The 21723-nt window shown below is 41.5% G+C and overlaps 2 protein-coding genes across 4 annotated transcripts in view; both read right to left on the bottom strand.

Annotated features, from left to right (window-relative positions):
• Nucleotides 1–769: 769 nt before the first annotated feature.
• sp2 (sp2 transcription factor) lies at nucleotides 770–14000 on the bottom strand. Of its 2 annotated transcripts, none has more exons than XM_084002937.1 (8): nucleotides 13927–14000; nucleotides 8273–8349; nucleotides 6508–7251; nucleotides 5799–6017; nucleotides 5022–5307; nucleotides 3987–4164; nucleotides 3345–3538; nucleotides 770–2755 (listed from the first exon to the last, which is right to left on the bottom strand). In XM_084002937.1, exons 1-8 carry the CDS (start codon nucleotides 13931–13933, stop codon nucleotides 2655–2657), a joined length of 1806 nt encoding a protein of 601 aa, XP_083859063.1. In that variant the 5' UTR covers nucleotides 13934–14000; the 3' UTR covers nucleotides 770–2654. The 2 variants fall into 2 exon arrangements, with proteins under 2 accessions (XP_083859063.1, XP_083859064.1); XM_084002938.1 differs by having other exon boundaries at nucleotides 13834–13962.
• A 5087-nt stretch (nucleotides 14001–19087) lies between these two features.
• Nucleotides 19088–21723, bottom strand: part of socs7 (suppressor of cytokine signaling 7) — a 15952-nt gene continuing 13316 nt past the window's right edge. For both annotated transcript variants that reach the window (XM_084002919.1, XM_084002920.1), the window contains 3 exons: nucleotides 21196–21331; nucleotides 20870–21013; nucleotides 19088–20213 (listed from right to left, as the gene is read on the bottom strand). In XM_084002919.1, the coding sequence (XP_083859045.1) occupies nucleotides 20893–21013; nucleotides 21196–21331 (257 nt within the window). In that variant the 3' untranslated portion in view covers nucleotides 19088–20213; nucleotides 20870–20892. The remainder of the gene's footprint in view (nucleotides 20214–20869; nucleotides 21014–21195; nucleotides 21332–21723) is intronic.

The following is a 21723-nucleotide window of genomic DNA, read 5'->3' as shown; positions in this document are numbered from 1 at the left end:
AGGCCGAATGCTGCTCACCTGTTTATTAACGCAACGTGTTTATTCAGAATTAAAGCTATCACATAGCTAGAAAACAGAAAACACATGTACAAAGTAACCGATCAAAAAGGCCTGAGAAAAGATTTTTCTTTTTCATTTTGGGACGATTGTCAAGTCAGGCCAAACAACTGGAAATCTGATCATATATATGTATATGTATCTATGTGTGTGTACGCGTGTACACACACATAGATACATATATACACACACACACACCCTGGAATTTAGTTACTTATATGTTAGTACACACAGTGTAAGTAGGGCTGGGTATCATACTCTTTTTTTTTTTTTTTGGATACCTTACTTTTTGAAGTATAAACATGTTTTTGTGTGTTTTTTTTAATATACGCCACAATGAAAATGCAAGTGAAAAAAAAACATTTTTCATTCAATAAAAGTTGAAGTTAAGTTAAAATGAAATGTCCAAAAACGCAGGCTTTCCGAGACCTAAAAAGAACATGGGTCTAAAAGTGTCTATGTAAATCAGGAACTATGTGATAAAAGAACAAATGGAGTATGAATCCTTCCAAATACTTGACAGCTTCGATACTCGCTGCCGTGAGGAAACATTTCAGTGCTGAACGTATCGAGGGTTCGATACCCAGCCCTAAGACATAGCGTACCTGCAGGGATTATCACCGGGGTGATCGCTAATATTTCACTGGATTAAATCCTTCGCACCCCGGAGACTCAAGAGAACTCTTTGACATTATTTTTTTAACTTTTTGAAGAAAAAAAAGGGGTATCAGCTGATCCCCGTGGACCAGACAGGAAATCAAAGAAGCAGAAAACAATTTTTGCAGTACTTATCTAAAAAAGGTAGATAATCTTAGGTAGTATACATACGTATAATGTGTGAAAATCCTCGTTCTCCTTACACGACACAATCCGCCAACAATGGTCGCATCTCGTCGATGAAGGAGACTTTAACTGTCCAGCTTCAACAGAAAAAAAGCAACGCCCTTTAACGGCGTTTCCTCCACCTCTTTGACGAATGTTTCCGAGGAATGTCAGTCAGGTGCGAGTCGAGCTGCTCTGACTGTCCGAGATGTTACAAACAACTTCTCACCAGCGCCCGATGAAAAGGTGGCATCCTACTTCACAGCATTCGATCTTGGTTAATCAGAACAACTGTGGTGTTCCGCAAGGAACGACTCAAGGTCCTCTATCACTTTCCATTGATGTACCTAATCAGGATAGAAGACTTGCGGTTTCCTTAATGTTCATGAAAACTGTCTCGATAATGCTCCATCAACCAGGCACAAAGACAATATTTGAAACATTGCTGTGCTTCACCACATTTGAGTGTGACATTTGATTCAAATTTTCGACGTTCGCATTTAGATCCAGTAGGAGTCAGGATCTTCATCAAGATCTCGAATCTCAGCTTTGCGATTTTTTTTGCCCGTTGTTTAGAAATTGGTTTCAAAATTTGAAAGACAACTCTTAAGGCACAGTGACTTCTGGCCCTGAACGCCACGTTAAACCCGGTCCGCTAAAAGCAAATGTGCTAAAAATTTAAATAAAATGTTTGTTTTTTTATTTGTCTTTGTATTTCTTCTATAAAACGTTCAGCCTCCTGTTTTTAACTTCAAGTCTCATTTCTTTTATGTCGTTTTTCTACATACCTCCTTTGTTAATCAATTTCTAACATATTGTCAGGAAAATTTTTTATAAATAGTTTATTATCATTATCAATATTATGTATAATAGAACGCGTACACACTTTAAAAATAGCCAATGTAAACTTATAAAAGGTTTTCAAAAAATCTTGTGAGGGGAGTTTTTTATGTGGTGATCCCCAACTTTTCTTTGGGGGGGAAGGGGGTGGGGGGGCATGTTTTAAACCCTTTTAAACACTATAGCTCAAATCAAAATTACCATTCTTCACTGAGGTAAAACAAATCCATCCAACCATCGTCAACCACCTAGCCTGCATTCAGGGTCCGGGGGGGGGGGCTGTCCCAGCTGACACATTTGGCCGAAGGTACACCCCTGGACAGGTTGGTAAAACAAATATCTGTTAAATTAACAAAACAACTTTGTATTCGTTTTCTTATTTTGGTGCTGGAAGCCGAATTTCTGGGGTAGCTCCCGATGTTCCACAACAAACAAACAAATAATAATAAAAAAAAAAACAAGCCGGATTTAGTGCGAAGAAAAACAAAATAAAAGCGCGGGACGCTGCGACTGCAGCCCCGTGGTCTCGGTGTTTGAATAATTCCGTGCACATTCTTTCCCACAGAGACGTTCATAAATAAGCGGAGCAGAGTTTGTCATCTTCACGCGTTCAGTCAGAGCTGGTTTTGGCCTCCGCTCAGACCAGAGAAAAAACAAAAAGATAAACTATTATTAATAAATTTGCTGGATCAGTTTGAAGTCCACCAGGAAGGATTTCTTTGTACACCACGGTACACAGTGTCCTAGAGGGTGGGGGGGGATACAGGGAGCTTTTTTCATTTCTTTTTCTTTTGGAGTAATAACCCGTTAAGGGTATAAGTCACAGACACTCCCTCGGTGTCGCCTCCTCCACTTTCCCCCCTTCCTTCCTCCAATACAGTCATTCGTTTTTCGGAGAGTTTTTTGTCCACGTATACGCTCGGCACGCCAGCAGCTCACAGGTTCTTTGTGTTTATGTGAGTCTTGTAATGCTTCGTCAGGTGGTCGCTCCTCATGAAGCGTTTCTGACACTGGCTGCACTCGAAGCGCTTGTCTCCTGCAGAGGGAGACAAAAAGACACATTTTCCAAAGTCAAATTCAAGCACTTTCAAGCATTTCAAGGTGCATTCCCATGCTTTTCCAGCACCTTCCAGCTGTGGTAAACTCCATATTTGTACCAATCCAATGGTCAGTATTCAGTCTACTTATTATGTCACTTGTTCATCACATTAAATGAGATGTTATTGTCCTCTAAACAACCAACATGATGTTTGGAGACAGCTTTTTACAGAAGGACCACAAATGAAAGGAAAACTAATTCCACTAACAGATCCACAGAAATATAATCACCAACTATTTTCATCATCTGTTCATCATCAAAAGTCATTTTTCATAAAGAAATGTCAGAAAATGCTGTTTTCAGTCCCTCAAATATGGAGATCTTCTTTTCTCTGTTCTATCATAGATGTCATCACATACAACACACATTTCAAGACCTTTATTCTGAATCCAAGCACTTTTCAAACCTTGGAAACACCACACTAACATTCAATTGTTTTCAAGGATTTCCAGCACCCGTACGAACCCATGATGATTGATGATGATGATTGATGATGATGATTGTGTGTGTTCTTCAGCATACAGACCTGTGTGCGTCCTGGCGTGCCGCTGCAGCTCGTCGCTGCGTGTGAAACGTTTCCCACAGAAAACCCAGTTGCAGACGAAGGGCCTCTCGCCGGTGTGCAGCCGGACGTGAGCTCTGAGCAGCGACGTTTTCCTGAACGTCTTCTCACAGCCGGCGACGTGGCAGATGTGCTTCCTCTTCCCCACCTCGCCGGGCCTACACAGCACAGCACGGGAGTTTCAAGAGTAGAGCCGAGCATTCAAACACATCCAAGTGGACTTGTGATGTCCTCATATTCTGTAAACACCCGAGTCCTCCGGGTCGAAAATTACCCACCTCACTACTTTTATAAAATGTGTTCCTTCCATCCATCGTCTACCGCTTATATATAAAATGTGTTAAGATTGAAAAATTAAAAAATAAATAATAATCAATCATAGACTTTCCTGAATCAATTCAGAATCATTCAGCAAAGCATCACGATGCATCAAGGAATGGATTATTTCTCCCACCTCTCCTCATCAGTAAACCCATTTACAGCCTTATAACCCTCAGACACTACTTCCCTCTTTATTTAAATGTGTCATCCAGCACATAGCCAGAACATTGTAGTAAAATTGTAGGAATGTGATATTGATTTTCAGTTTTCCTTTGCCACACTCACCTCTTGTCTGCGTCTTTACAGTTGGGGCAGGTGCAGGCCATGCGTCGCTTCTTCTCCCCCGGCTGGCTGGGCAGCTCCAGGGTGAGGGTCTGATCCACCTGGATGGCCGGCTGGCCCGGCGTCGCCGCCAGCTGGAGCCCTCCGCCCTGCATCGTCTGCACCGTCAGGTGCTGCTGGCCTGACAAACACAGACAGACTGTAAGAGACACAGCGGGGCTCCAGGCAGAGCTGCCAAACGGTAGCTTAAAAAAAAGTAAGCTACCGGCCAACTGCCACGAGTCAAAAGGGAACGAAATTATAATTCATGTTTAAATGACACGTGAAAGGGGAGAGTTGGAAATATGTTTTAAACAGGGGGAGATTTGTTGTTGTTATTCCTGCTTTATGAGAAGAAAATCTGAGTATCGTGAATCATAGCTGGATTTGGCACTCAGTAAACTCCATCCTTTATCAACCCTCGGGGACATTTTATGGCAATTATGGGACCAAATATGTCTAAATGTAACTGCATTTTATCTAAAAAAAATTTTGAGTTTTATTTTGATATCCTTCAAGAGCAAAATATTCAAGTAAATATTTACTGTTGTATAATTAAGAGTACGGCATATCAGAGCCACTGTAGGAGGGTAGTATGCTCCTAGTTAGTTAGTTTTAATAGATTTTAATTATTTGTTTGTGTTATTAAATGTCCTTAAATACCTCTTTGTCTGTCCTTCTGTTCTTGTTTTGTTGATTCATGCGTGATTCATCAAGTACTGTATTTATGTGTCTAAATCCACTTTTGTCAGTTGGTACATTATGTGTTAAATCATTTTATTCTGTTACAGTTGTAAGAAAAAGAAAACGATGTATGCATGTTGTGCTGTATAATGTTCTTCGATTTCAATAAAAAATTGAATAATAAATAAAGAGAAAAAAGAAAAGACATTGCTGACATTGCCTTGTGCTTTACACGAAGTACACAACCAACAGAAAGTACACAACCAACAGAAAGTACACAACCAACAGAAAGTACACAACCAACAGACAACTCACCCCCTGCGTTGGTGATGGTGACGGGAACTCCCTGGACTTGGACCCCGTTGATGCTGATCGTCTGGACCGCTTGCGTCGTCGAGGAGAGCTGCGACGTGTTCAACGACATCATCCCCCCCGCCGGAGCGATTTTTGCCAGCGTCCGCTCCTTGCGCCCCCCCGCCGGCGTCCTCTTAGTGCCGGCCAGCGGCGAGGTGGCGACCGAAGTGGTTGGGCTTGTCGTCGTGGAGCACGAATCCTGGATCTGAACGGTCTGCCACTCGCCCGAGGCGGTTTTGAAGAGGATCTGAGGGGAAAGAAGTATTATTTAAACGGTGGGATTTGTGCTTTATATCGCTGGTCGCAAAAAGTAAAGAGTAAGACTTCTAGGATGGATAAAAATCTAAATCTGAGTTTAATAGCTAACACACTTCTAGACAGGATTATAATCCACAGATAATTATTATTACAAAGAATTCAAAAATAGAATTATTGGAAATTAGGTTTAAATCTGAATATGAATAAAATGATTGAATGCTTAGTGACGTGTTAAATAACTTAGCTCTAGCGTTGCTTTGAGTGATCGTTTTGATTTTCAGTCACTTTTTGCAGCAGCTTTGAATGAGTGAGATAAGATAATATATAATAAAATAAGATATAAAATAAGATAGGATATGATAAGAGATGATATTCTAAGATAAGATAAGATCAGAAAAAATATAAGATAAAAGAAGATAAGATATGATATGATACGATAAGAGAAGTTAAAAGATCAGATAAGCACGTCTGAATGGATACCTGTGTCGGTGTCGGGTCCGTCTGGGTGACTTGCAAGCTCGAGGGGACCGACTGTCTCTGTGGGACGGGGGGTAATGTGGCGGAGGCGGCCTGGACCACCTTCAAGGCCTGCTGGGGGATTTGAACCACCTGAGACTCCGGTTTGGACTGGACCAGCTGGACCTGCTGCACCATAGCCGGCTGCCCGGGACTCTGTACGATCAGTAGGTTGTTTCCTGCCTGCAAACAGAGACGGGAGAGGTTACTACAGGGAAAACAATAGAATATTAATAATGATTATTTTAATTCATTTAACGGTATCATAATTGATTATTGTCAATAATCATTAATAATAATAATAATAATAATAACAATAATATATAACAAAAATCACAAATGTCTAAAAATTCACGTTGAACACATCCTTTGTTTTTTTTTTTTTTGTCTACAATCATTTGTGGTCGCGTCTACTCAGCGGTACACTCTGAACTGGTCTGAACGCGGTGGGGAGAAGAAATTATATTCATTAAAATGGGAATCTAAGTGAACTGTTGGCTGAATACACACAAGAAGAAGAATTCATCACACATACTGAACGTTTTCTCAAGTCAGGAGCAAACCCTGTGTTTGCAAATTATGTTCAGAATGTTTTCCGACACACCACTTGATGATAGTAGAAATAAATCAAATATAACGTGTATATTCTGTTGCTTTTTACTGTCATATGTACCTGGATGATGTTGTCACCAGCTTCTATCAGGATGGTCTCCATCTGCTCTGGCGGTGGCGAGGCAGTCTGTGCAGGAGGCGGAGGATAAGCAGCCAGAACCACTTTCTTCTTCCTCCCTCGCCGTCCCTTTCCCGGGGTGGGCGGGGCGGCCGCCGTCTCTGTGATGAACTGAGTTCCGCCCACCTCCCCGGTCGCCACGTTGAGCGGCAGCGTGAGCCCGCCGGGCAGCTGCACCATGTTCGCGGCACAGTTGTTGGATTTACGCATCTTTGGGGAGGGCTTGATGGCCACAGTCTTCTGCGGCGTGACCGGAGTGGCGGCGGCGGCCGGTACCGTCATGGGTGCGGTGATGATGGCCTGGTTGGTGCCAGGTATGAGCTGGATCTGACCCCCCTGCTGCATCACCTGGATAGTCTGGGCACCTTGGATCTGCGGCATCATCTGGTACTGGATGTTGGCGGGGGCCGAGGCGTTGGTGCGGGCCGGGCTCTGCTGGATGGTGAGCACGATGGGGCTGCCGGGGGCCGTGGAGCCCAGGCCGGCAGGCAGCTGGATCACATTCCCCTTGGCGGAGAGGAAACCCAGGTTTTTGGGCGGAGCCGGGGCGATCGGCGCCGGCTTTATGGGGAGGAGCCTGCGGGGCTGTGGCTGCGCTGGAGGAGAGGAGATGGGAGCCTGAGCGGCGGGAGGGCCGATTTTACTGCAGGTGGCAGCCAAGAGGGCCAGAGGAGAGGGCTGGGCGTCCTGCACGGAACAACACAGTCTGCATTAGAGCTGTTGGAATGAATCAAGGAATTAAATATCATTTGAATAGTTAAAAAAATCAATACTAATCCAACGTTAGCAAATCTGGCCCTCCTGACCTTGGCCTACCTGCATAAACGGATGCTTTTCACACATGAAGTCTGATGAACAATAAAGTTTTCTGAATCACATCGCACTATCAGAAGTAGCGACAGCGGCGCATCACGGAGATAACACACAAAAGGTTAACGCCCGGCAGCACTCGGTGATATGAAACAGAGATACGGACGGAGCTCTAGAAGCGATGACATCATGACCATGCTGCTTAGTGCTAGCTAGATCGACCCGCGTCTCCGTCGGCTTATTCATCAGGAACGAGTCCAGCAGCAGGATGTACGTAGAGCTGACGGTGAGACGAGGAGGGCGTAGCCATGGCAACGGGGACACAGCGTCCCCAGGAGAATGTGGTTGTTTTACTTTCTTAATAATTACTTATGTAGAAAACTGTCACCTGTTGGTAACTCAACATATTTATTGGTTTAACGCCCTCTAGTGGACAGAAAGTCAAACAACCACATTGCCGATAATGGCATTGGCAACGTATAAGCCTGTGTTGTGTAGTTAATATTAATAATAGGCTGAATTTGAGCATGACATATTGATATTTAATTTGAATATTGAAACAAAATATGGAATGATATTCGAATAGTATTACAGAGGAAAATTGACAGTGCCGCGGCCCAACGCTTGGGCCGTGGCACATAAACAAGGCATATCACGCTATGATTATTTTGTTACACATAAAGTTCCCAAAAGGTCAAAACTGTACATCCACATTTAAAGTCTAGCATCACAAGAAAGAGAAGAAGAAAACTCTGCTTTCGTTTATTTAAAATAAGGGAGAGTCGGTGGCTGACACGCGAAGGCGCCGCGGGCTAATGGAGATAATGATGTCAGCAGAGTGCAGCGGTGCAACCAGAGTGCAGACGGCAGCGGGACGCGACATCTGGCTGTTACTCACTTGTGTGGAAGCGGTGGAGGGCTGGAGGTATTCACTGGGACTGACAGCAACAGTGGTGGCCATGCTGTCCTGTTGTTCTGGAAAAACAAACACACAAACACACACAGCAGCAGAGTCAGATTCAGCCCGCGGGCGTCTATTTTCAGTAGTTGTGGTCGTTCAAGGACATCGCAGGACGTTCCTACAAAGACAGAAGCTAAGGCGTAATTATGATCTTTAGGCATCATTGGTGACGCAAATTAGGCTGTTAATCACTCTAATTATGAGCATTCACTGTTAAATATAGTGGAGTATAACTCACATCTGTTCTTCCTTCTATAACTCAATGTTGAACCATTAAAAGGGCCGAAGTTTACGTCCTATTCAGTAGCTAACCTTTTTATATTTTTAAATGCATTTCACTAGGGATGTCCTTAATTTACAGTCGAATCTGATTGGTCAAGACCTTAGAATCATGTTTTTTTTTCTCGCTCATTGATTGAAAAAGCTCTGTAAAAGTCGCTCTCCAGTGTAATGTTTAATGCTACTGCTGCAAGCAGTTTACCTTCATTTTGATACACCCAAAACCCGATGTAGAATGGAACTAGCATAACAAAGTATGGCTATCGTGGCCATCGTGTGTGTGTGTGTGTCGGGGGGGGGCTTAATTTATTGAGCATATTATATTTCTGTTAAGACAGTCGACATAAGTACATTTAGGGCAGGCTGCCCAGTAGTTTTAGAGCAGGGTAAATCTTGAGAAGCAGGCGACGCAGCCTAATGGCCAAAGGAGGCCGAGGCCGTTACTGTCACAGCAAAGTGGTCTACAGGAGTTTACACTGAGTGACCTATTCCACTGGGCATTGTTGCCTGAACTGCAATGCAGCTTGTACACAAATTTTTTTTTTTAACCCTCTTCGACCCTGCAATCAACTGTAGTCCCTTTCTTCTCTCAATGTCGTTACTGTAAAAGGTCCAGCATTTTCAAGCATTTCCAGGTGCATTTCCATGCTTTTCCAGCCCCTTCCAGCTGTGGTAAACTCCATATTTGTACCAATCCAATGGTCAGTATTCAGTCTACTTATTATGTCACTTGTTCATCACATTAAATGAGATGTTATTGTCCTCTAAACAACCAACATGATGTTTGGAGACAGCTTTTTACAGAAGGACCACAAATGAAAGGAAAACTAATTCCACTAACAGATCCACAGAAATATAATCACCAACTATTTTCATCATCTGTTCATCATCAAAAGTCATTTTTCATAAAGAAATGTCAGAAAATGCTGTTTTCAGTCCCTCAGATATGGAGATCTTCTTCTCTCTGTTCTATCATAGATGTCATCACATACAACACACATTTCAAGACCTTTATTCTACATCCAAGCACCTTTCAAACCTTGAAAACACCACACTAAAAAAAGTGTTTTCAAGGATTTTCAGCACCCGTACCGACCCTGAACTCAACTCTCGGTTCACCTTCCATTGTTGTTTTAGTTTCCTCAGCATAATCATATTTATGATGCTTATTTATTAACACTATCGCCAACGCTGATGTGTCACACGTCACCCTCTCTAGTTCCCCCAAAGCTTGTGTTAAAGGACACACTGTGGCCGCAAACCAAAGTTCAGTGTTAACAGTGAGATGGCGGCATATTGAGGGGGTATTCTCTCCGTGTAAAAAAACGCCCCATGTCATGCTAGCTTGAAGGGAAGGAAGTTACATAATGCAAATTTAAGCAATGTGATTGAAAATGGATTATATGGGTGAACAAAAGTCTCTCCCCTTTCTGCTAAGGCAACACAGTTTGGGCAAAAAACCCTGCCGTTTTCTGGATCGCAGTATAAATGTGTTATTTTCAACCTGTTCTAAATGGTGTAATTGAAATATGTCCTCACACTGGGCTCCAGACAGCAGTATAAAATAATAAAATTTGGAATAAAATGTCTATGACTGGAGTGCTGACTCGTGGATCAAAATGAGCCCAACTGGGTTCATGAGTGATGACGGGAGTCACACAGCCTCAATGAACTTAACAGCCACACACACTTAGCTGAGCTCAAGGCACGTCAGCTGGCCTTCAAAATCCAACAGCTGGTGACACGTACAACCACATGATGGCCGCGGAGCGTTGGTCGCTCTGGCAACCGGCAACACAAGCCATAAGTGCACAAGGAAAAAAAAGGTACCGATTCACGGTAGATGTACAGGGACTGCAAAGAGATGAGCAATAAATTAGAGCAGGGTGTGCATGCTAAAAGCAGAATGTTAGATTTAAGTCACAGATCTAAGCATCTGTTGTTGTTTATTTATTTATATATATAAGAAATTACCTTTCAGCTAGAGGAGGAAAAGCAACACGTACTACACGACGTGGATCTTACAATGAGTTAATCACAGAGTTTTCTTTATCAGGATAATGGTGAATATCGTAACATAAGCTCTTTAGCTCACTATCATAGCTAGAGAAGTGGAAAACAGAGATTTTTTTTTCAAATACATGAACTATCATGTCAGAAAGTACGGCCACACTTTATTTATCCTATCCTTTTTTTAATGATTACATTATAAAGATTGAATGTTTTTCATTAAAAACAGCATTAACTATAAAAGATGATTGTCCTTTCTGTAAAATAATAAAAGCAGTACAGTACTTTTCCAACTGTTGTGAAAATATTTCCAGAATCCTCAAAGATTCGTCTGATAATCTGAATGAAAAACATTTAAAAGAGAAAGAAAAAAAAAGATTGAGCTGGAAATGACATTCCTGTTTGTATGGAACACCACAAGAACAATATTGACACGCTATTCTGTATGAATACATGATAATAAAACATTTACAGTTTGGTTTGATTTATGAAACTCAGCAGGGGGACATGTCGCCTCCAGAAACCTGGAGTCTTTGTTTGGATGGAGAAATTTGTAAAAACAGGTTTAAAAATAATCTTCATATATGACAGGTTGTCAAAGATCTGCATGTATTTCTTTTGCAGAAAGAAAATATGCTCAGCTCTGTGAATGCAATAGCAATAAAAGAAAAACTGGAGCTTCATTATAACCGCAGTGAAATACAGATAAATATAATGTGTTGGTAATTTCTGATGGAAGCGCTTAAATCACACACAAAAAAAGAGTCCATGACAGTAACCCGCTAATTCAGTAACCTCAAAGCTGAACTTTAGCCTGACTGGGAGTGAACTCTGTGTTGCTGCTGCTAATCAGCAGACCAAACAGGAACTGTTGACTCCGTTAGAGCCGCCTGCCTCATGCAGTCAAACTGTTAGAAATGCAGCGGCCCACAAAAAAACTTTCACACCGGAATACCACAACATGCTGAGCCACTAATCTGCCCCCCTGGCTGAGATACATGTTTGCCATTAAAATGTTCCCTGACAGTGTTTTACTCATCTGATGTTTCTGTATTAATATTAAGTATCAGTTTCATGAGCTCAACAAAAAAAAACAGCCCTGTTTTTTGCTTAAAGAAGTGGGAGAATGTACATCTCTTACTCCAAGAACACATAAAAGGAAATACTTCATCCTTGAGTTTCATCACAAACATTCAAAATCAACACATCCGGAGATACAGTGGTTAGCACCGGACTGAATGAAAAAACTCTCATCTAGAAAGTAACTCAAGCTGTCAGACAGACATAGTTTAGAAGACGTTCAACATTTCCCTCTGAGATCTAGTGGAGATGGGGTATAAAGTTGCAAGCAATGGAGAAAAAAAAAGGTACAAGTACCATGAATTTGTATGCAAGTACAAGTGCTTGAGTAAATATAATTGGTTGTATTCCACCACTGATATTTTTGCATATAAGCAAACGGCAAAGGGAAAAAAGCAAGAGTAATATCACTATCCACATGTAAATAGTTTTGTTCCATCAAGTTTGATAGTAATTATAATGAATATAACCCAATTTTTATGAAAAGTCACAAGAATGACATTTAAAATGGATTACATTTGTCGTGGAAATATAATCAGGGACAAACTGATAATGGTTAAGCATAGGTGTGTTTCTTCTTTGTCTGACAAATCCTTTATTAAATATTAATACGAATAATGTCAAACCAGAGGACATTTATTAGGACTACCACATGAAAAAAAGTGTATATAATGTGAACTAAATGAGGAAATGGATGGGGTCTCACTTAGTGTTTAGTTATTCACATGTTAACAAAGACAACTATAGGTACTTTTAGAATGAAAAATAAATCCACTTTGGATTTCAGTTCACATCAATCAACTGCTGCAAAAACTAAGCAGAGAGCTTCACAACATTGTGCACTACCTGAAACAATAACACAACCAGCACCAAAGGTTTCTTTAGGCCATGGCAGTAATGCAACACACACACGTGAATGTCACTAGGTACACAAATACTACGCAATAAGTGCCATTTAGAAGCACTTATACTTTACTTGAGTATTCCCACTGTATACTTCTAGTCCACTACCTCTCAGAGGGAAACATTGTATTTCACCTGCATTTATTTGATCGCTTTCCAGATTGAGATTATCAATGCAAAAATATGAATCCACTAATTAACAAGTATGCGTTATGGATTAGGCTAGCCAGCAGTAACTAAAGTACAGGGTTCCTACACCTTCTCCAAAGTCTATCCAAAAGTCCATTTTCACGCAGAAATGTCAGAAAATGCTGTTTTCAGTCCCTCAAATGTGGAGATCTTCTTTCTCTGTGTTATATCATATATGTCATCACCTAGAATACACATTTCAAGCACTTCAAAATCCAAGCACTTTCCAAACCTGGAAAACACCACATTAAAATTCAAGCGTTTTCAAGGATTTGCAGCACGCGTACAAACTACTGAAAGTAGTTTAGATGAGTTCCACATTAACTCTTTGGTCATACAATAATTATTATCGCAGTCATACTTCTATAATGTGATTCTGCAATGGTTCAGTCTGCATTTCTTTCAGTAGCGCAAGAACTACTGAACGCTTATACTTATGTACTTTTACTTCAGAGTATTTCAACGGGTGCACGGTGCTATTTTAAAATACATTAAAAGTACAATATCTGAGTGCTTCTTCCAGTAAACACACAACACGGGGGGAAAGAAAACAGTGCGGCCTTTAAAATAGCGCCGCCATCAAAAACACAGTTGGTTCGATCCGCTGTAGCAACCAGCTAACGTTAGCATGCTAACTAGTTAGCATGCGAGCTAGTTAGCTGAAGTGGCAAGCTAACTATAGAGGTAGGCTGAAGTGGCTAGCTAGCTAGCCAAAGCTGATTTAGAGCGAGAGTGCAGTTTAATTTCTACTCATAAACGAACCAACACGGGGCCGATACTTGCACCACCTCTGTATTTTATTGTGAAATAAATGGGCTGAAGGGAGGGGGGGTGAATTCACTGGGGGTGGGGGACCAGTCAAAGGACCACAGATAACAACTCGCATATTTTTGGCTAGCCTGACGCGTAGCTAGCGAGTCAAACTCTCTTTGATAACGTTAAGAAAAAAAAGGCAGCCCCTTTTCCGGAAGTGCATTTGCTCATTTTGGTTCACAAACCAGCCCGAGAAGCATTTGTAAAAACACAGTTATTCGTACCGCGTAATGCCCAGTGCTTTCCCGTCCAACGCAAATATAACGATTTACGAAGTAGAATGTAATATAAACACCAATGTTTTAATTCCTACCCACCGCTCATGACGACATTCGCTCTCCGTGAGCCTTGAACACCGAAGCCCCACCGGGAGGAATCCGCCCGCGCTGCTTGCACCAATCCGCGGACAATGGCGCCGTGAGCGGCAGACACGATGACCAATGAGCGCAAGAGGTTCGCATGACTGAAACTCAACCGAGCCAGTCGCGGCGCGACATATTCGCACGTCGCTCGACGGAAGAAGGCTCGACCAATGGGATGTCGAGATTTCGCCCGTTGGGGGGCGTTTCCAAAGGGCAAGCCGAAAACGAGGCGAGGAGCCTATCACAGCGGGGGGGTACGCTTTCACTGACGTCCCTCGCGACGAATGGGATTATCGAGGGGCGGTCAGAACAAGATTGACAACCGTATGAGTTGTGAGTCGCCAATCACTTTTTTTATTGAGTCGGTAATTTGTGACCTGTTTAAAAATGTTGTGTTTCTCATATATTTGCCTGTGATGACTTTCAGTCAATTATTGTGAATTATAATATCATTTATAATTTTATAATTATATATAATTATAAGCTGTGTATGTGCTTTGTCTGTCAAAGCACTTGGTAAACACTTTGTTTTTAAAGGTGCTATACAAAGCGCTTCTAGCGCTTGTGAATCAATAGAATAATGACGTTGGTATCACGTGGTATCTCTGCGTAGTCAGGGTCAAGAGTCTTTGGGGTAAAAAAAACGGAAAATGACTTTGACAGTTTCTAAAAGCTCTGTGGATGTTTGTTTTTTTAATGATTCGTTTAAATAAACATATTATCAATATGACCTTGAGGATGTTTTGATTTTTTTTATTGATATAAAAAATAAAATATCTCCATATAAAATGTCTTGAGTACCCCCTGCCTGCAGTACTCCAAAGTACCCCTCTGGGTTCTAGTACCCCCCTCCAGTGGTGGCTGTCAGTCCCGTCTGAGCTGAGCTGGCCTGCAGCACTTTCAGCCAACATGCAGGCTAATGATAAGCTGTCCCTGTTTCTCATTGGATCATAAACCTGTGACTCTTTTCACATCCACATCTCATACAGGCCCTTTTAGCCCCCTCCCCCTCCCCCAAACACTCGTGTGTGTTTCTCCCCACAGTGCATCCTCCATCAGGTTTTTTTTAAGTGCTTTGGAAACAAGAGTCCTGCTTTCAGTTAAAGTACTTTCTCCCTCTTCACCTCGAGTGTGCTGTAGTTGGTGGTTGGAGGAGGATGCAGATACAGTCTATCACCTTCTCCCCAGACCCCCCAGTCTAAGAGCTGCATAATAATTAAAACTGGGATATCTCCCTTTTTTTCGCTTAACAGGCTTCAAGAGCGAGCCAGAGAGAGCAGTCGAGAGTATACAGCCTCCAACATTTCAAAGAGAATAGCTGCAGTTAAAATTAAAAACTAAAAAAAACGTGGAGTGTTAACCTCCGAACAGAAACTGGTTCGGGACCTACCCTACCTGCCTACCCTACCTACCTGCCTGCCTACCTACCTACCTACCTACCTACCTACCTACCTACCTACCTACCTACCTACCTATACCTACCTACCTACCTACCTACCTACCTACCTACCTACCTATACCTGCCTACCTGCCTACCTATACCTGCCTGCCTACCTACCTACCTACCTACCTACCTACCTACCTACCTACCTACCTACCTACCTACCTACCCTACCTACCTACCTATACCTGCCTACCTACCTACCTACCTACCTACCTACCTACCTACCTACCTACCTACCTACCTATACCTGCCTACCTACCTACCTACCTACCTATACCTGCCTACCTATACCTACCTACCTACCTATACCTGCCTACCTGCCTACCTATACCTGCCTACCTACCTACCTACCTACCTACCTACCTACCTACCTACCTACCCTACCTACCTACCTATACCTGCCTACCTACCTACCTACCTACCTACCTACCTACCTACCTATACCTGCCTACCTACCTACCTACCTACCTACCTATACCTACCTACCTACCTACCTATACCTACCTACCTACCTATACCTGCCTACCTACCTACCTACCTACCTACCCTACCTACCTACCTATACCTACCTACCTACCTACCTACCTATACCTGCCTACCTACCTACCTACCTACCTACCTACCTATACCTACCTACCTACCTATACCTGCCTACCTACCTATACCTGCCTACCTACCTACCTACCTACCTACCCTACCTACCTACCTACCTATACCTACCTACCTGCCTACCTACCTACCTATACCTACCTACCTACCTATACCTACCTACCTACCTATACCTGCCTACCTACCTACCTGTCTGTCTATCTCTCTCTCTATCGATCTATCTATCTATCATAATACAATTAGTATGCATTAAGCATTGATAATCGATAAATACTTGTGAATCGGTAGACATCCCCTCTTTTTTCTTTCTTTAACGACGTAAGTTGAGGTGTAAGGGGTATAAAGGGTGGGACTGTGATAAAAAGATCGTCGTAGCAACAGGGTGGCAGACTGAGAGCCACCAAGGACGGCTATGAGACTTTTTGAATGCTGTGATGTGATCATAATGTTCGACAGAGACTATAGCTCTATTGATGTATATATACTGTACATAAATATATAATATTAATTTATATCTGAGAGGAGTTAGGTGTCTGGATTTCCAGTAATATTATTCCGAGATAGGCCACCCTGCATAATTAGTATTAATAATTAGTATTTTGATGCTTTAGATTTTTGACTTTGAGCCTACTTGTACATGTAACAGAGTATTTCTACACACTGTGGTATGTTTAAGTAAGAATATTTCATTAAATACTTCTTCCACCACTGTTTATGTGATAGTAAGCTGATCATCTCTAGATCCATGATTGTTGTGTGCATAACAATACATTTTTTAAAAAAGAGGCTTTTGAAGAAGTCACATTTGACTCTGGGAACTTGTGTCAGGCATTTTTTTTACAACAATTTAATCGACGGAACAATTAATCAGCAACGTATTCGGCGTAGTAATTGGTCCAATTACCATAACCATATAAGTCACGCAGACATCCTGCTGATTAACAAGCTTATTTGTTAACGAGCAGGCTTGAAATAACGGTGATGTCGTTAGAAACGTACGTGTGATGTGTGTAGAAGAGGCACTGAGGTCACAACTCAAAAAATGTCCTTCTTTCTCCTTTTTTGATGAATAGATAAAGGGGGATTACATACGTCCTACTGTGTGACTCATATATCTACACAGAATACTTCTCAGTTTAAAAAGAACATTAAAATGAATTAATTTGAGTACCTGAGAAAACCGCTCTTAAACATTGAACCCATTCTTGAACTCAGAAACAGCAGCTTGACACAAAAAAAAGAAATTCTCATCACAAAAGTCCAACCGACTCTGTTTCTGAAGCTTTTTCAGCCGCATCATGCTGCATTTGTTCGGTTGCCATGGTGATCTATACTTCAGTTCATCCATTCATTCGGTCACATCTCCATGACAACTGAGCAGCACATGACGGTTGAAAGCTCTGGGAAAACAAAGAGTAAGTTGGACCTCATGTCCAGAAATGTTTTTTGTCAAGACGCATACATGTTTATTATTATTTAGAGACAATGTTGACTAAATAATAACACACTGTTTGTTTGTGGTTGTGGGACACATGACCTCAACGTTTCTAAAATCCTGACCATGGCCCTTTATTTCTTTTGATATCACAATAAAAAAAAACCTGAAAACATATTCAGACTGTGGTATCGATCTTATTGATATATAAAAACACAAAACAAAAACAGCAACAACAAAAAAACAATGCCACACACCAATGTTTTTATTTTTGTTTCTTTTTTTCTTTTTTTTTACTGAAAACGCTGAGCTTCAGCAAAATACACCTGGGCATTTCAACAAATAAAACTTGACCGGTAAGAGAGATGAGTCATGGCAGAGACACACACACACACACACACACACACACACACTCCGAGGCAGGGCATTGTGGGAAAAGAAATGAAGCTCATAAATTCCCCAGTAGAGTTTGTCTTTGATTCACAAAACTATTTTTGGTTGGAATAAAAAAAAAAGGAATAACTGCATTAATCATAAGTACGGCGGCGTATCAGGGCCACTGTTGGGAAAAAAATCTGAGCAGAGAGAGGGGGACAATATTGAGAGAAAAAGTTGCAAATTCACTATTTTATAAAGTAGCCGATTTCCTACTTTATAATATTAGGGCCACTGTGTGTGTGTGTGTGTGTGTATATAATGGAGTATAATCATATATAAACGGAGCCGAGAGAGGTGAGCTATGTTCTGAGAAAAAAAGTTATATATATATATATATATATATATATAGCCGATATATAAACAAGTAGTTACTTGGTTCCACTAACACCGGATGTTTGCCGTTGCTATGACAACAAGTGAAAGCTACTGCTGTCATCTTAGCCCAACCGCCCCGATCAATAAAACACCATAAGATGACAAATTGAACCCATATAAATAAAAGCAACAATAAGCATCAACATCATCACCCTAAGGACCTTAACGAGGTGATGTCACACGTTGGGATGATTCATAACAAACATAAATCTACATTCATGGGACGTTAGCTAGCATAGATGCCGGTTGTTAGCATCGTAATAGACGCACAAATTTGCCAATTTCTAAACTCTTAAATTTGCAATTTTTTTCTCTGAATATTGCCCCCGTCTCTCGGCTCCGATTTATTAATTTTTTTCCTAAGGTGGCCCTAATACGGCGTCGCACATAAGGACCGTCCTGATGAAGAAAATAAATAAATAAATAAATTAAATTAAATTAACATTTAAAAAAAAGCCTTATTTTGCCTTCAATTCCAATGAGTTTCGTTGTTTTTTTTCATCTTTGGTTTATTCTTCCCTATTTCCTACGAACACGCGCCAAATGTAAACAGCGACTGTTACGTGTTGAAATACCGATACCAAATAACCTACCGGCGGGAGCCTCAATAGACCAGAATGCAATGCAACGACCGGGACGTGAGGAGCTGTGAGTATCGGACGCATCTCGGTGTTAATAAACACGGCTGTTTGTACGATTTCAAAATAACAACCGATAACTCCGATAGTTTTTTTCTGAACCTTCTTAAGTTTGGTTGTCGACACGAAGTTGGACGCCAGTCACGCACAAAAAAACGCAAAAAAAATACCCTTGAAACTTAACTTGAGAGTCGTAGTCGCCATTGGAGATTTTTTGGATCGGAAAAAGACTAACGAGAATCAAATAGATTCTGCTTTTTAGGTGAGATTACAAATGTTGGAAGTCATTTTTCTACGCGGCTAGCGAGCTACGTGCTGGGAGGAAATTGATTGAGTTTTATTTATGGGTTGTTGTCGGTGGACTTGCAGATATAAGGGCTCGAAAATCTGCCCGTTTCTTCATTTGATACAACAAATACATTTACACGTTAGCAACTCCGATGTTAACACGACATCAGTGTGACGGAGCTCATCTCTCGTTAACCAATAAAAAAATCCCAACTTCGGAATAAATTGCTCGATTGGAAATGAAATGACAAATATCCGGCAAAAAACTAAATCAATCAATCAAAACATCCAAAAGGTGGAGGTGTTTAAGTATAAACTTGAATTTGTTCATCAAGATTTCATCAAATCCGTTCCGCATAAAAGAAGTGCTTCTGGTAAAATTGAGTCTTTCAGTCAATTTTGATTATTATTTTTTTTTAATTAGCATTAGCATTATGTGAGCTCTGTAGTTACCGTTTTGATTCTGTTTATTTCCAGGTAGGTCCCGACGCCGCCCTGCCTCCGTGTGCACACATCGCCCCCTGGAGGGCAATCTTTTAACCCAGAAACCTCTTTTTTATTTTGACGGCATGGAAGGAAAAAAACGGCAGCAAACGACAGTTGTACAAATCGACCAGTGCATCGTGTTTTTTTTTTTAAAAGTTCAGTAACTTCGGGGAAAAGTTTTTTTGCGAAATCAAAGTTTGTAATGCTCCATTTTTTTGTTTCAAACCGACACCGTCTCTGCGGTCGCTCCAAAGACGAGGCCGAGTCCTCCGCACCCAAACGTCTCATTGACCGCTTTTTTTTGTTCCCGCCGCCGTCGTCGTCCAACTGCAAACACTCGTCCCTCGTTTCTGCTTGTCCAAGTGGAGAGAGAGAGAGAGAGAGAGACAGAGAGAGAGAGAGAGAGAGAGAGAGAGAGAGGCGGGTCCATCCAAGTCCAGCTGGAGACGCGACAGGGCATCCAAGGACTCTGATTGGCTGATGCTGGAAGACTGGCAGACCAGTACAGATCAGTCCTCCATACAGAAACCTGGACAGAGATGCAGGTTTCCAGAGTTAAAGCTGCTCTGAAAGAAAAGTCACGTTTTAATCGTTACAGTCACATGATGAGTGTACGTTTTATTTTCAAACTGCTTAACACAAACTTTATTTATTACAGTTACGGTCCCATTCAGGAGCTACATCATTATCTATAAATATAAAGAACTCCAGTTGTCGGATTAATGTAGTGGAGTAAAAAGTACAATACAAAGATGGGAAGTAGCACAAATACTTTGTTAGTGTACTTAAGTAGATATGTCAGGTATCTTGTACTGAGTACTTTTGTATTTTCCTTCCTACATATTAAAACAAACATCTGTACGTTCTACTTGTTACTTTAGTTTTAATGCATTTGAGGAGAATTATTGATTATAATTTGTATTATTAATATGACGAGGGATTCAGTTAGCGTTGCAAAGAAAACAGCCAGTAAAAATGTCCTTCATACGGATACTTTTTACTTTAAACTTTCAGTACAATTCAGAACCTGTACTTTTACACAGTAAATAAGTAGAATCAGTACTTCTACCAGATTCTTTTTGAACACAAGTATCTCATCAAGTACTTCTCACACCTCTGCTACACCTAAATCCGTTCAGCTTCATAGCCTAAAAATATTTTTTAATGTACTGAACCGACACTCACTTGAGCTGAGTAGATCTCTGCTGCTACGTCTGTGACTCGGCCTGTTGCTCGCCGCCCGCCGCCCTCCGGATGCTCTTGATTGACAGGTACGTCTCCTCCTCGGGGTCGTAGTAATAAAACTTACTCAGGTAGGAAAGTAGCGGTCTGGAGGAAAGGTGAGGAGAAACATGGAGGGGGAATAAATCAAAAATCAACCTTCTCCCAGAGTTTCTGGGAGAAGGTTAGTGTGGAATCGCTCAGCGTTAGCATATGCTACAGCATTGGCATATGCTACAGCTTTAGCATATGCTACAGCATTAGCATTCTAACACATGTCATGTGACTACCTGGGCAGTGGAAGCTCCTGGATGTGGTCGATGCGGACCATTTGTCGGATGCAGAAGCGACAGAGATGCTGCAGCGACTTCACGTTGCTGAAGCGGGACACCGGATACAACAGCTGGACCGGGGTGGGAGGAAGCCCTGTAACACACACACACACACACACACACACACACACGCACACACACACGCACACACACACACACACACGCACACACACACACACACACACACACAAAGACACATTAATAAAACAGCTGGTCACTGTAGTTTTTTACAGACCTCATTCAAGCAGGTGGAAATCATGCTTTTTTGGGTACTATTTTCAGCGGCGGATTAATCCGCATTTGGAGCTCACTGTGACAAAAATGGAGCTCTTTGGCACAGAAGATAGATTTTATATATGTTACTTTACTTTAAATGTCCTCCTTGGGGATCAATAAAGTCTTATTGATGTCATTATTTATTTCTTGATCATTTTGTAATCTGAGTTTGGAGAGTTAATAAATAATAATTTATATTTTTGACAACTA

Source organism: Eutrigla gurnardus (genome assembly GCF_963514095.1).
Source record: "Eutrigla gurnardus genome assembly, chromosome: 3".
Classification (NCBI taxonomy): Eukaryota; Metazoa; Chordata; class Actinopteri; order Perciformes; family Triglidae; genus Eutrigla; species Eutrigla gurnardus.
The sequence above is the reverse complement of the archived record's forward strand: the minus strand, read 5'-3'. Positions and strand labels throughout refer to the sequence as shown.